At 43.5% G+C, this 14894-nt stretch overlaps 1 protein-coding gene across 1 annotated transcript in view; it reads right to left on the reverse strand.

The window, feature by feature from the left end:
• LOC142907331 (chymotrypsinogen B-like) overlaps positions 1-14894 on the reverse strand; it is a 55792-nt gene that overhangs the window by 15870 nt on the left and 25028 nt on the right. The window contains exons 3-4 of the mRNA XM_076056742.1: positions 6008-6061; positions 3440-3581 (exon numbers count right to left, since the gene is read on the reverse strand). Of these exons, the coding sequence (XP_075912857.1) occupies positions 3440-3581; positions 6008-6061 (196 nt within the window). The remainder of the gene's footprint in view (positions 1-3439; positions 3582-6007; positions 6062-14894) is intronic.

Genomic DNA, 14894 nt, shown 5'->3' on the forward strand with positions numbered 1-14894 from the left:
CCAGACTGTTGTTATGATGTCATGTAGTGCAGTCTGTGCACAAACGCCACCCTCCCTCAGCATTTCGCTTGGGAGATCATCTCTGTCCGCTGCCTTTCCTGGTCTCAGACTCCGGATCGCCTTCAGTACTTCCTCAACAGATGGTACTTCAGCCAGCCACTCACAGGGGGTGACTTCTTCCAATATTTGAGGCACCGCAGCCTCAGCATGTTCATCCTCACTTTGTGCCACGATGTTTTCCTGGCTGAGGGATTCTCCCTCCCCCAGGACCTCACAGAAATGCTCAGCAAATCTGCAAACCTGTTCCTGGGGGTCGGAGATTGGATCACCGTTTTTTCCCCTAATGACGCGCTGCAGGTTACTTTTTTGATGGAGTTAAATAGAGATTTGTGATCGCGGGCCACTGAGGTAGACTCCATCTCCTCAGCAACCCGCGACCACCACCCATCCTTGCAGCACCTCACGGCTCTCCGAACCTCCGAGTGAAGGCAGCGGTAAGCCTCCTCATTCTCTGACGTGGGATTCTGTAGCCGATGACAGTGGGCCTGTCGCTTTTTCTCAACCATCCTGAACACCTCTGTCAGCCAGGGTCTCAGGGGAGGTCTGGACCGCATTCCCAAATCAGCCATTGCAGCTGCATGAGTCACAGTCCTAAACCTTGCACATTTACCCTCGACATCAGGAGGAGTGGGGGATGATGCCAATCCCAGCCGCAAGCGATGATGAAATTCTCGCTTGCAACTTTCATCAGATAACTGAGACCAGGCCACTTTAGGTTGGAATGGGGTCCTGGGTGTACACCCACCACCGGAGTGGAAGAATGGCAGGTGCATCTTACAGATGACTAGTCGATGGTCAGAGGGCAGATTAGCTCCATGGTAGGTCCTGGTGTCAAGGCCATGGGCTCGCATCCGCTGGTCCGTCACTATGTAGTCCAGCAGATGTTCTTGCTTGGAACCGGCATGCATCCATGATGTTGTGTGGATGCGCTGATGCCGGAACAGCCTGTTGGTAATTACAAGCACATGGGCTGCAGAAAAATCTAGCAGCCTCCTACCGTTGTTATTGAGCTGATCTGGTCCATGCCCTCCAATCACTCCAGGCCAGGTGCCAGCATCATGACCAACTCGGGCATTGAAGTCACCCAACATGATGACTCTATCCCGAGGTGCCACTTTAGCCAGCAGCTGTGACAGGAGGTCATAGAAGGCATCTGACTCATCGGCTTTGCCTGCATCCCTCCACGGATGTTCGTCTTCGGTGGGGGACATAAGTAACCACGACCACCATTCCTCGCCTCCGGTTGATGGGAAGGCGAGCCCAAAGTAGCCTGGGGCTTACAGCTTCCCACACCTCACCGCCACGCTCTCACGCCCTTTCTTTCTTTTGTTCAAAAGAAGAGCCACACCCTGTTGTTTGGCAGTCTGCTGCCCCAAGTAGAGGACTGTCCACTCCTCATGGTGGCAAGAGCCAGAACCGGCCCACCTTACCTCCTGAATGCCACAGAGATCCAGACGGTACTGGTCCAGCTCCCGACAGAGGAGTGGTAGCCTCTCCTCCGCAGTGAGTGTTCGAACATTCCACGTGGCCATCCGTAGTGGCTTTTCGTTGTTTCTGGATGAGCCCCGAGGATAGAGATTCAATCTCCTGGCTCCGCCAATTGGGGTTTGGCCATTAGACGTCATAGACGCCTGTCCCCCTGGGGCCTCGTGGTTTAGTGGTAATTAATTGAATGTGGAGGGGTTACCAGCCCCTCGCACCCGTCCAGAGCCCTCGTTTAGCCACTGTGGTGGTCACAGACGCCATGAGGGGAGGAGCCAATCGGAATTGGCCCTCCCCCCACAGCATTGTCCACGACAGAGTTGCCCATCCGGCACCGCGAGGAGACACACACGTACATAGACACATACACGCGCTTACACACATGCAAAAACACATGTACACGAGTGCGAAAGTTGGTTCTGGCATGTACGCTCGCGAGTAGGGAATTATTGTGCATATTCAGTAACTCGCAAATATGGGAAACTCGCAAATATAGGAATTGTATAATGAGGGATTAATGAACACATTGAGTAACTCGAGAATTCTGAAGGCGGACACAGCCAGGGATTAATGAACACATTTAGTAACTCGATAACTCAGGAGTGAGACACTTAGCGAGGGATTAATGAACACATTTAGTAACTCGATAACTCAGGAGTGTGACACTTAGCGAGGGATTAATGAACACATTTAGTAACTCGATAACTCAGGAGCGGGACAATTAGCCAGGGATTAATGAACACATTTAGTAACTCGATAACTCAGGAGTGGGACAATTAGCGAAGGATTAATGAACACATTTAGTAACTCGATAACTCAGGAGTGTGACACTTAGCGAGGGATTAATGAACACATTTAGTAACTCGATAACTCAGAAGTGTGACACTTAGCGAGGGATTAATGAACACATTTAGTAACTCGATAACTCAGGAGTGTGACACTTAGCGAGGGATTAATGAACACATTTAGTAACTCGATAACTCAGGAGTTGGACAATTAGCGAAGGATTAATGAACACATTTAGTAACTCGATAACTCAGGAGTGTGACACTTAGCGAGGGATTAATGAACACATTTAGTAACTCGATAACTCAGGAGTGTGACACTTAGCGAGGGATTAATGGACACATTTAGTAACTCGATAACTCAGAAGTGTGACACTTAGCGAGGGATTAATGAACACATTTAGTAACTCGATAACTCAGGAGTGTGACACTTAGCGAGGGATTAATGAACGTATTTAGTAACTCGATAACTCAGGAGTGTGACACTTAGCGTGGGATTAATGAACACATTTAGTAACTCGATAACTCAGGAGTGTGACACTTAGCGAGGGATTAATGAACACATTTAGTAACTCGATAACTCAGGAGCGGGACAATTAGCCAGGGATTAATGAACACATTTAGTAACTCGATAACTCAGGAGTGTGACACTTAGCCAGGGATTAATGAACACATTTAGTAACTCGATAACTCAGGAGTGTGACACTTAGCGAGGGATTAATGAACGTATTTAGTAACTCGATAACTCAGGAGTGTGACACTTAGCGTGGAATTAATGAACACATTTAGTAACTCGATAACTCAGGAGTGTGACACTTAGCCAGGGATTAATGAACGTATTTAGTAACTCGATATCTCAGAAGTGGGATGCTTAGCGAGGGATTAATGAACACATTTAGTAACTCGATAACTCAGGAGTGGGACACTTAGCCAGGGATTAATGAACGCATTTAGTAACTCGATAACTCAGAAGTGTGACACTTAGCGAGGGATTAATGTGAACGTATTTAGTAACTCGACAATACGGTGGGAAAACTCGCGAAATCCCGAACTCGAGGTGGCCTCTAGGTGACAATTCTGGGGACTGCCGTGACGAAAGCCCCGGGGCTGACCTCTCCAGCAGGCAGCTCGCCGCTGTCACCACCCAGGAGTTGGACAGCAGGGAGCCGAGGCACTGCAGGTCGTCCCCAAGCCTCGTGATGGTCACCTGCCAGGGCCAGGCGCTCAGTACCGATGCGTTGGCGATGCCGCAGCCTTGCGGGAGGGTGGCGGAGATCGCATCGACAGGAGGGGGTGCGGTGAGTGGGTGGGTGGGCGTGGTGGGTAGGGTGGGTGGGTGGGTGGGGGGTGGGTGAGTGGATGGGGTGGGTGGGTGAGTGGATGGGGTGGTTGAGTGGAGTATGTGAGCGGGTTTGTGAGTGGGTGGAGTATGTGAGTGGGTTTGTGAGTGGGTGGGTGGGTATGTGAGTGGGTGGGTGGGTATGTGAGTGGGTGGGTGGGTATATGAGTGGGTGGGTGGGTATGTGAGTGGGTGGGTGAGTATGTTAGTGAGTGGGGTGGGTGGGTGGAGTATGTGAGTGGGTTTGTGAGTGGGTGGGTGGGTATGTGAGTGGGTGAGTGGGTGGGGTTGTTGAGTCTCTCTCTGTGTCTCTGTGTTGTCTCTCTCTGCTTGTGTGTCTGTCTGTCTCCGTGTCTATGTGTGTGTCTCTCTGTGTGTCTCTGTGTGAGTCTCTCTCTCTGTGTCTATGTGTGAGTCTCTCTCTCTGTGTCTCTGTGTGAGTCTCTCTGTCTCTCTCTCTGTGTCTCTCTCTGTGTGTCTCTGTGTGAGTCTCTCTCTGCTTGTGTGTCTGTCTGTGTGTCTATGTTTGTCTCTGTGTGTCTCTGTGTGGGTCTCTCTCTGTGTGTCTCTATGTTGTCTCTCTCTGCTTGTGTCTGTGTGTCCTTGTTGTGTGTCTCTCTCTGTGTGTCTCTGTGTGAGTCTCTCTCTGTTTGTGTTTCTCCCTGTGTGTCCATGTTGTGTGTCTCTCTCTGTGTGTCTCTGTGTTGTCTCTCTCTGCTTGTGTGTCTGTGTGTCCTTGTTGTGTGTCTCTCTCTGTGTGCCTCTGTGTGAGTCTCTCTCTGCTTGTGTGTCTCTCTGTGTGTCTATGTTGTGTGTCTCTCTCTGTGTGTCTCTGTGTGAGTCTCTCTCTGCTTGTGTGTGTCTCTCTGTGTTGTCTCTCTCTGCTTGTGTGTCTCCCTGTGTGTCTATGTTGTGTGTCTCTCTCTATGTGTCTCCGTCTGAGTCTCTCTCTGCTTGTCTGTCTGTCTGTCTCCGTGTCTATGTTGTGTGTCTCTCTGTGTGTCTCTGTGTGAGTCTTTCTCTGCTTGTGTGTCTCCCTGTGTGTCTATGTTGTGTGTCTCTCTCTGTGTGTCTCTGTGTGAGTCTCTCTCTGCTTGTGTGTCTCTGTGTGAGTCTCTCTCTGTGTGTCTCTGTGTTGTCTCTCTCTGCTTGTGTGTCTCCCTGTGTGTCTATGCTGTGTGTCTCTCTCTGTGTTTCTATGTTGTGTGTCTCTCTCTGTGTGTCTCTGTGTGAGTCTCTCTCTGCTTGTGTGTCTCTCTGTGTGTCTATGTTGTGTGTCTCTCTCTGTGTGTCTCCGTATGAGTCTCTCTCTGCTTGTCTGTCTGTCTGTCTCCGTGTCTATGTTGTGTGTCTTTCTCTGTGTGTCTCTGTGTGAGTCTCTCTCTGCTTGTGTGTCTCCCTGTGTGTCTATGTTGTGTGTCTCTCTCTGTGTGTCTCTGTGTGAGTCTCTCTCTGTGTGTCTCTGTGTGAGTCTCTCTACGTGTCTCTGTGTTGTCTCTCTCTGCTTGTGTGTCTCCCTGTGTGTCTATGTTGTGTGTCTCTCTCTGTGTTTCTATGTTGTGTGTCTCTCTCTGTGTGTCTCTGTGTGAGTCTCTCTCTGCTTGTGTGTCTCTCTGTGTGTCTATGTTGTGTGTCTCTCTCTGTGTGTCTCCGTGTGAGTCTCTCTCTGCTTGTCTGTGTGTCTGTCTCCGTGTCTATGTTGTGTGTCTCTCTGTGTGTCTATGTTGTGTGTCTCTCTCTGTGCATCTCTGTGTGAGTCTCTCTCTGCTTGTGTCTCTCTCTGTGTGTCTCTGTGTGAGTCTCTCTCTGCTTGTGTCTCTCTCTCTGTGTGTCTATGTTGTGTCTCTCTCTGTGTTTCTATGTTGTGTGTCTCTCTCTGTGTGAGTCTCTCTCTGCTTGTGTCTCTCTCTGTGTGTCTATGTTGTGTGTCTCTCTGTGTGCCTCTGTCTGAGTCTCTCTCTGCCTGTCTGTCTGTCTCTGTGTCTATGTTTTGTCTCTCAAATTTAGCAATCTTTGGAAGGACGTTAATCAACCAGGTGGGGTGTTGACTGTTGTGTTGGCCGACTCTCTGTGTTGTATCGCATTATATTTCCAAGTTTTTTGCTACGTTTCTTTCCTCATTCATTTCTACCTGATGATGGTTGCCCGTGTTGTGATCGAAACGTCGTACTCAATCATTATTTAATTTAATTTCGCTCGACGTCACTTTACCGAAAGTACCCAAAGAGCAGTGCCTGCAGTCACGAAGGCCTCGAATCGAGTTTCACAGCTGAAAACGTGTCGAAGCAACGCGGCTTTGTGATCCAGTGAGGTGCACTCGGCTCTGTTGCTCCGTACTCACTTGTCGAGACCTTAATGGGATTCATCGTTTCAAAGTTCACGACAACTCCGTCCCCTGTGCAACAAACAACAACAACAACAACAACAATAAACAAACAAAGTTATTTAACTTCCTTTAACAAACTCGAGTTGCGGAGTTTCGGGGAAGTTTCGATAGCAGTGCGACGCGTGGGACGGGGGGGGCTGAGTAAGATTTGTGTGAGATTTGTGACGCTGAGTAAGATTTGTGTGAGATTTGTGACGCTGAGTAAGATTTGTGTGAGATTTGTGATGCTGAGTAAGATTTGCGTGAGATTTGTGACGCTGAGTAAGATTTGTGTGATATTTGTGATGCTGAGTAAGATTTGTGTGAGATTTGTGATGCTGAGTAAGATTTGTGTGAGATTTGTGACGCTGAGTAAGATTTGTGTGAGATTTGTGACGCTGAGTAAGATTTGCGTGATATTTGTGACGCTGAGTAAGATTTTTGTGAGATTTGTGACGCTGAGTAAGATTTGTGTGAGATTTGTGACGCTGAGTAAGATTTGCGTGAGATTTGTGACGCTGAGTAAGATTTGCGTGATATTTGTGACGCTGAGTAAGATTTGCCTGAGATTTGTGACGCTGAGTAAGATTTGTGTGAGATTTGTGACGCTGAGTAAGATTTGTGTGAGATTTGTGACGCTGAGTAAGATTTGTGTGAGATTTGTGACGCTGAGTAAGATTTGTGTGAGATTTGTGACGCTGAGTAAGATTTGCGTGATATTTGTGACGCTGAGTAAGATTTTTGTGAGATTTGTGACGCTGAGTAAGATTTGTGTGAGATTTGTGACGCTGAGTAAGATTTGCGTGAGATTTGTGACGCTGAGTAAGATTTGCGTGAGATTTGTGACGCTGAGTAATATTTGTGTGAGATTTGTGACGCTGAGTAAGATTTGTGTGAGATTTGTGACGCTGAGTAAGATTTGTGTGAGATTTGTGACGCTGAGTAAGATTTGTGTGAGATTTGTGACGTTGAGTAAGATTTGTGTGAGATTTGTGACACTGAGTAAGATTTGTGTGAGATTTATGATGCTGAGTAAGATTTGTGTGAGATTTGTGACGCTGAGTAAGATTTGCGTGAGATTTGTGACGCTGAGTAAGATTTGCGTGAGATTTGTGACGCTGACTAAGATTTGTGTGAGATTTGTGACGCTGAGTAAGATTTGTGTGAGATTTGTGACGCTGAGTAAGATTTGTGTGAGATTTGTGACGCTGAGTAAGATTTGTGTGAGATTTGTGACGTTGAGTAAGATTTGTGTGAGATTTGTGACACTGAGTAAGATTTGTGTGAGATTTATGACGCTGAGTAAGATTTGTGTGAGATTTGTGACGCTGAGTAAGATTTGTGTGAGATTTGTGACGCTGAGTAAGATTTGTGTGAGATTTGTGACGCTGAGTAAGATTTGCGTGATATTTGTGACGCTGAGTAAGATTTTTGTGAGATTTGTGACGCTGAGTAAGATTTGTGTGAGATTTGTGACGCTGAGTAAGATTTGCGTGAGATTTGTGACGCTGAGTAAGATTTGCGTGAGATTTGTGACGCTGAGTAAGATTTGTGTGAGATTTGTGACGCTGAGTAAGATTTGTGTGAGATTTGTGACGCTGAGTAAGATTTGTGTGAGATTTGTGACGCTGAGTAAGATTTGTGTGAGATTTGTGACGTTGAGTAAGATTTGTGTGAGATTTGTGACACTGAGTAAGATTTGTGTGAGATTTATGACGCTGAGTAAGATTTGTGTGAGATTTGTGACGCTGAGTAAGATTTGCGTGAGATTTGTGACGCTGAGTAAGATTTGCGTGAGATTTGTGACGCTGAGTAAGATTTGTGTGAGATTTGTGACGCTGAGTAAGATTTGTGTGAGATTTGTGACGCTGAGTAAGATTTGTGTGAGATTTGTGACGTTGAGTAAGATTTGTGTGAGATTTGTGACACTGAGTAAGATTTGTGTGAGATTTATGACGCTGAGTAAGATTTGTGTGAGATTTGTGACGCTGAGTAAGATTTGCGTGAGATTTGTGACGCTGAGTAAGATTTGTGTGAGATTTGTGACGCTGAGTAAGATTTGCGTGATATTTGTGACGCTGAGTAAGATTTTTGTGAGATTTGTGACGCTGAGTAAGATTTGTGTGAGATTTGTGACGCTGAGTAAGATTTGCGTGAGATTTGTGATGCTGAGTAAGATTTGCGTGAGATTTGTGACGCTGAGTAAGATTTGTGTGAGATTTGTGATGCTGAGTAAGATTTGTGTGAGATTTGTGACGCTGAGTAAGATTTGTGTGAGATTTGTGACGCTGAGTAAGATTTGTGTGAGATTTGTGACGTTGAGTAAGATTTGTGTGAGATTTGTGACACTGAGTAAGATTTGTGTGAGATTTATGACGCTGAGTAAGATTTGTGTGAGATTTGTGACGCTGAGTAAGATTTGCGTGAGATTTGTGACGCTGAGTAAGATTTGCGTGAGATTTGTGACGCTGAGTAAGATTTGTGTGAGATTTGTGACGCTGAGTAAGATTTGTGTGAGATTTGTGACGCTGAGTAAGATTTGTGTGAGATTTGTGACGCTGAGTAAGATTTGTGTGAGATTTGTGACGTTGAGTAAGATTTATGTGAGATTTGTGACACTGAGTAAGATTTGTGTGAGATTTATGACGCTGAGTAAGATTTGTGTGAGATTTGTGACGCTGAGTAAGATTTGTGTGAGATTTGGGACGCTGAGTAAGATTTGTGTGAGATTTGTGACGCTGAGTAAGATTTGTGTGAGATTTGTGACGCTGAGTAAGATTTGTGTGAGATTTGTGACGCTGAGTAAGATTTGTGTGAGATTTGGGACGCTGAGTAAGATTTGTGTGAGATTTGTGACGCTGAGTAAGATTTGTGTGAGATTTATGATGCTGAGTAAGATTTGTGTGAGATTTGTGATGCTGAGTAAGATTTGTGTGAGATTTGTGACGCTGAGTAAGATTTGTGTGAGATTTGTGATGCTGAGTAAGATTTGTGTGAGATTTGTGACGCTGAGTAAGATTTGTGTGAGATTTGTGACGCTGAGTAAGATTTGTGTGAGATTTGGGACGCTGAGTAAGATTTGTGTGAGATTTGTGATGCTGAGTAAGATTTGTGTGAGATTTATGACGCTGAGTAAGATTTGTGTGAGATTTGTGATGCTGAGTAAGATTTGTGTGAGATTTGGGACGCTGAGTAAGATTTGTGTGAGATTTGTGATGCTGAGTAAGATTTGTGTGAGATTTGTGACGCTGAGTAAGATTTGTGTGAGATTTGTGATGCTGAGTAAGATTTGTGTGAGATTTGTGACGCTGAGTAAGATTTGTGTGAGATTTGTGACGCTGAGTAAGATTTGTGTGAGATTTGTGACGCTGAGTAAGATTTGTGTGAGATTTGTGACGCTGAGTAAGATTTGTGTGAGATTTGTGATGCTGAGTAAGATTTGTGTGAGATTTGTGACGCTGAGAAAGATTTGTGTGAGATTTGTGACGCTGAGTAAGATTTGTGTAGATTTGTGACGCTGAGTAAGATTTGTGTGAGATTTGTGACGCTGAGTATGATTTGTGTGAGATTTGTGACGCTGAGTAAGATTTGTGTGAGATTTGTGACGTTGAGTAAGATTTGTGTGAGATTTGTGACACTGAGTAAGATGTGTGTGAGATTTGTGACGCTGAGTAAGATTTGTGTGAGATTTGTGACGCTGAGTAAGATTTGTGTGAGATTTGTGACGCTGAGTAAGATTTGTGTGAGATTTGTGACGCTGAGTAAGATTTGTGTGAGATTTGTGACGCTGAGTAAGATTTGTGTGAGATTTGTGACGCTGAGTAAGATTTGTGTGAGATTTGTGACGCTGAGTAAGATTTGTGTGAGATTTGTGATGCTGAGTAAGATTTGTGTGAGATTTGTGACGCTGAGTACGATTTGTGTGAGATTTGTGACGCTGAGAAAGATTTGTGTGAGATTTGTGACGCTGAGTAAGATTTGTGTAGATTTGTGACGCTGAGTAAGATTTGTGTAGATTTGTGACGCTGAGTAAGATTTGTGTGAGATTTGTGACGCTGAGTAAGATTTGTGTGAGATTTGTGACGCTGAGTAAGATTTGTGTGAGATTTGTGACGCTGAGTAAGATTTGTGTGAGATTTGTGACGCTGAGTAAGATTTGTGTGAGATTTGGGACGCTGAGTAAGATTTGTGTGAGATTTGTGATGCTGAGTAAGATTTGTGTGAGATTTATGACGCTGAGTAAGATTTGTGTGAGATTTGTGACGCTGAGTAAGATTTGTGTGAGATTTGGGACGCTGAGTAAGATTTGTGTGAGATTTGTGATGCTGAGTAAGATTTGTGTGAGATTTGTGACGCTGAGTAAGATTTGTGTGAGATTTGTGATGCTGAGTAAGATTTGTGTGAGATTTGTGACACTGATTAAGATTTGTGTGAGATTTATGACGCTGAATAAGATTTGTGTGAGATTTGTGACGCTGAGTAAGATTTGTGTGAGATTTGTGACGCTGAGTAAGATTTGTGTGAGATTTGTGACGCTGAGTAAGATTTGTGTGAGATTTGTGACGCTGAGTAAGATTTGTGTGAGATTTGTGACGCTGAGTAAGATTTGTGTGAGATTTGGGACGCTGAGTAAGATTTGTGTGAGATTTGTGATGCTGAGTAAGATTTGTGTGAGATTTATGACGCTGAGTAAGATTTGTGTGAGATTTGTGATGCTGAGTAAGATTTGTGTGAGATTTGGGACGCTGAGTAAGATTTGTGTGAGATTTGTGATGCTGAGTAAGATTTGTGTGAGATTTGTGACGCTGAGTAAGATTTGTGTGAGATTTGTGATGCTGAGTAAGATTTGTGTGAGATTTGTGATGCTGAGTAAGATTTGTGTGAGATTTGTGACGCTGAGTAAGATTTGTGTGAGATTTGTGACGCTGAGTAAGATTTGTGTGAGATTTGTGACGCTGAGTAAGATTTGTGTGAGATTTGGGACGCTGAGTAAGATTTGTGTGAGATTTGTGATGCTGAGTAAGATTTGTGTGAGATTTATGACGCTGAGTAAGATTTGTGTGAGATTTGTGACGCTGAGTAAGATTTGTGTGAGATTTGGGACGCTGAGTAAGATTTGTGTGAGATTTGTGATGCTGAGTAAGATTTGTGTGAGATTTGTGATGCTGAGTAAGATTTGTGTGAGATTTGTGATGCTGAGTAAGATTTGTGTGAGATTTGTGACACTGAGTAAGATTTGTGTGAGATTTATGACGCTGAGTAAGATTTGTGTGAGATTTGTGACGCTGAGTAAGATTTGTGTGAGATTTGTGACGCTGAGTAAGATTTGTGTGAGATTTGTGACGCTGAGTAAGATTTGTGTGAGATTTGTGACGCTGAGTAAGATTTGTGTGAGATTTGTGACGCTGAGTAAGATTTGTGTGAGATTTGGGACGCTGAGTAAGATTTGTGTGAGATTTGTGACGCTGAGTAAGATTTGTGTGAGATTTGGGACGCTGAGTAAGATTTGTGTGAGATTTGTGATGCTGAGTAAGATTTGTGTGAGATTTATGACGCTGAGTAAGATTTGTGTGAGATTTGTGACGCTGAGTAAGATTTGTGTGAGATTTGTGACGCTGAGTAAGATTTGTGTGAGATTTGTGACGCTGAGTAAGATTTGTGTGAGATTTGTGACGCTGAGTAAGATTTGTGTGAGATTTGTGACGCTGAGTAAGATTTGTGTGAGATTTGGGACGCTGAGTAAGATTTGTGTGAGATTTGTGATGCTGAGTAAGATTTGTGTGAGATTTATGACGCTGAGTAAGATTTGTGTGAGATTTGTGATGCTGAGTAAGATTTGTGTGAGATTTGGGACGCTGAGTAAGATTTGTGTGAGATTTGTGATGCTGAGTAAGATTTGTGTGAGATTTGTGACGCTGAGTAAGATTTGTGTGAGATTTGTGATGCTGAGTAAGATTTGTGTGAGATTTGTGATGCTGAGTAAGATTTGTGTGAGATTTGTGACGCTGAGTAAGATTTGTGTGAGATTTGTGACGCTGAGTAAGATTTGTGTGAGATTTGTGACGCTGAGTAAGATTTGTGTGAGATTTGGGACGCTGAGTAAGATTTGTGTGAGATTTGTGATGCTGAGTAAGATTTGTGTGAGATTTATGACGCTGAGTAAGATTTGTGTGAGATTTGTGACGCTGAGTAAGATTTGTGTGAGATTTGGGACGCTGAGTAAGATTTGTGTGAGATTTGTGATGCTGAGTAAGATTTGTGTGAGATTTGTGATGCTGAGTAAGATTTGTGTGAGATTTGTGATGCTGAGTAAGATTTGTGTGAGATTTGTGACACTGAGTAAGATTTGTGTGAGATTTATGACGCTGAGTAAGATTTGTGTGAGATTTGTGACGCTGAGTAAGATTTGTGTGAGATTTGTGACGCTGAGTAAGATTTGTGTGAGATTTGTGACGCTGAGTAAGATTTGTGTGAGATTTGTGACGCTGAGTAAGATTTGTGTGAGATTTGTGACGCTGAGTAAGATTTGTGTGAGATTTGGGACGCTGAGTAAGATTTGTGTGAGATTTGTGACGCTGAGTAAGATTTGTGTGAGATTTGGGACGCTGAGTAAGATTTGTGTGAGATTTGTGATGCTGAGTAAGATTTGTGTGAGATTTATGACGCTGAGTAAGATTTGTGTGAGATTTGTGACGCTGAGTAAGATTTGTGTGAGATTTGGGACGCTGAGTAAGATTTGTGTGAGATTTATGATGCTGAGTAAGATTTGTGTGAGATTTGTGACGCTGAGTAAGATTTGTGTGATATTTGTGATGCTGAGTAAGATTTGTGTGAGATTTGTGACACTGAGTAAGATTTGTGTGAGATTTATGACGCTGAATAAGATTTGTGTGAGATTTGTGACGCTGAGTAAGATTTGTGTGAGATTTGTGACGCTGAGTAAGATTTGTGTGAGATTTGTGACGCTGAGTAAGATTTGTGTGAGATTTGTGATGCTGAGTAAGATTTGTGTGAGATTTGTGACGCTGAGTAAGATTTGTGTGAGATTTGGGACGCTGAGTAAGATTTGTGTGAGATTTGTGATGCTGAGTAAGATTTGTGTGAGATTTGTGACGCTGAGTAAGATTTGTGTGAGATTTGTGATGCTGAGTAAGATTTGTGTGAGATTTGTGATGCTGAGTAAGATTTGTGTGAGATTTGTGACGCTGAGTAAGATTTGTGTGAGATTTGTGACGCTGAGTAAGATTTGTGTGAGATTTGTGACGCTGAGTAAGATTTGTGTGAGATTTGGGACGCTGAGTAAGATTTGTGTGAGATTTGTGATGCTGAGTAAGATTTGTGTGAGATTTATGACGCTGAGTAAGATTTGTGTGAGATTTGTGACGCTGAGTAAGATTTGTGTGAGATTTGGGACGCTGAGTAAGATTTGTGTGAGATTTGTGATGCTGAGTAAGATTTGTGTGAGATTTGTGATGCTGAGTAAGATTTGTGTGAGATTTGTGATGCTGAGTAAGATTTGTGTGAGATTTGTGACACTGAGTAAGATTTGTGTGAGATTTATGACGCTGAGTAAGATTTGTGTGAGATTTGTGACGCTGAGTAAGATTTGTGTGAGATTTGTGACGCTGAGTAAGATTTGTGTGAGATTTGTGACGCTGAGTAAGATTTGTGTGAGATTTGTGACGCTGAGTAAGATTTGTGTGAGATTTGTGACGCTGAGTAAGATTTGTGTGAGATTTGGGACGCTGAGTAAGATTTGTGTGAGATTTGTGATGCTGAGTAAGATTTGTGTGAGATTTATGACGCTGAGTAAGATTTGTGTGAGATTTGTGATGCTGAGTAAGATTTGTGTGAGATTTGGGACGCTGAGTAAGATTTGTGTGAGATTTCTGATGCTCAGTAAGATTTGTTTGAGATTTGTGACGCTGAGTAAGATTTGTGTGAGATTTGTGATGCTGAGTAAGATTTGTGTGAGATTTGTGACGCTGAGTAAGATTTGTGTGAGATTTGTGACGCTGAGTAAGATTTGTGTGAGATTTGTGACGCTGAGTAAGATTTGTGTGAGATTTGTGACGCTGAGTAAGATTTGTGTGAGATTTGTGATGCTGAGTAAGATTTGTGTGAGATTTGTGACGCTGAGAAAGATTTGTGTGAGATTTGTGACGCTGAGTAAGATTTGTGTAGATTTGTGACGCTGAGTAAGATTTGTGTGAGATTTGTGACGCTGAGTATGATTTGTGTGAGATTTGTGACGCTGAGTAAGATTTGTGTGAGATTTGTGACGTTGAGTAAGATTTGTGTGAGATTTGTGACACTGAGTAAGATGTGTGTGAGATTTGTGACGCTGAGTAAGATTTGTGTGAGATTTGTGACGCTGAGTAAGATTTGTGTGAGATTTGTGACGCTGAGTAAGATTTGTGTGAGATTTGTGACGCTGAGTAAGATTTGTGTGAGATTTATGACGCTGAGTAAGATTTGTGTGAGATTTGTGACGCTGAGTAAGATTTGTGTGAGATTTGTCATGCTGAGTACGATTTGTGTGAGATTTGTGACGCTGAGAAAGATTTGTGTGAGATTTGTGATGCTGAGTAAGATTTGTGTGAGATTTGTGACGCTGAGTAAGATTTGTGTGAGATTTGTGACGCCGAGTACGATTTGTGCGAGATTTGTGACTTTGAGTAAGATTTGTGTGAGATTTAGGATGCTGAGTAAGATTTACGTGAAATTTGTGACGCTGAGTAAGATTTGTGTGAGATTTTTGATGCCGAGTAAGATTTTTGTGAGATTTGTGACGCTGAGTAAGATTTGTGTGAGATTTGTGACGCTGAGTAAGATTTGTGTGAGATTTGTGACGCTGAGTAAG

This window comes from Petromyzon marinus, chromosome 77, assembly GCF_048934315.1.
Source record: "Petromyzon marinus isolate PM22_M1 ecotype Great Lakes invasive population chromosome 77, UKy_Petmar_22M1.pri1.0, whole genome shotgun sequence".
Lineage (NCBI taxonomy): Eukaryota > Metazoa > Chordata > Hyperoartia > Petromyzontiformes > Petromyzontidae > Petromyzon > Petromyzon marinus.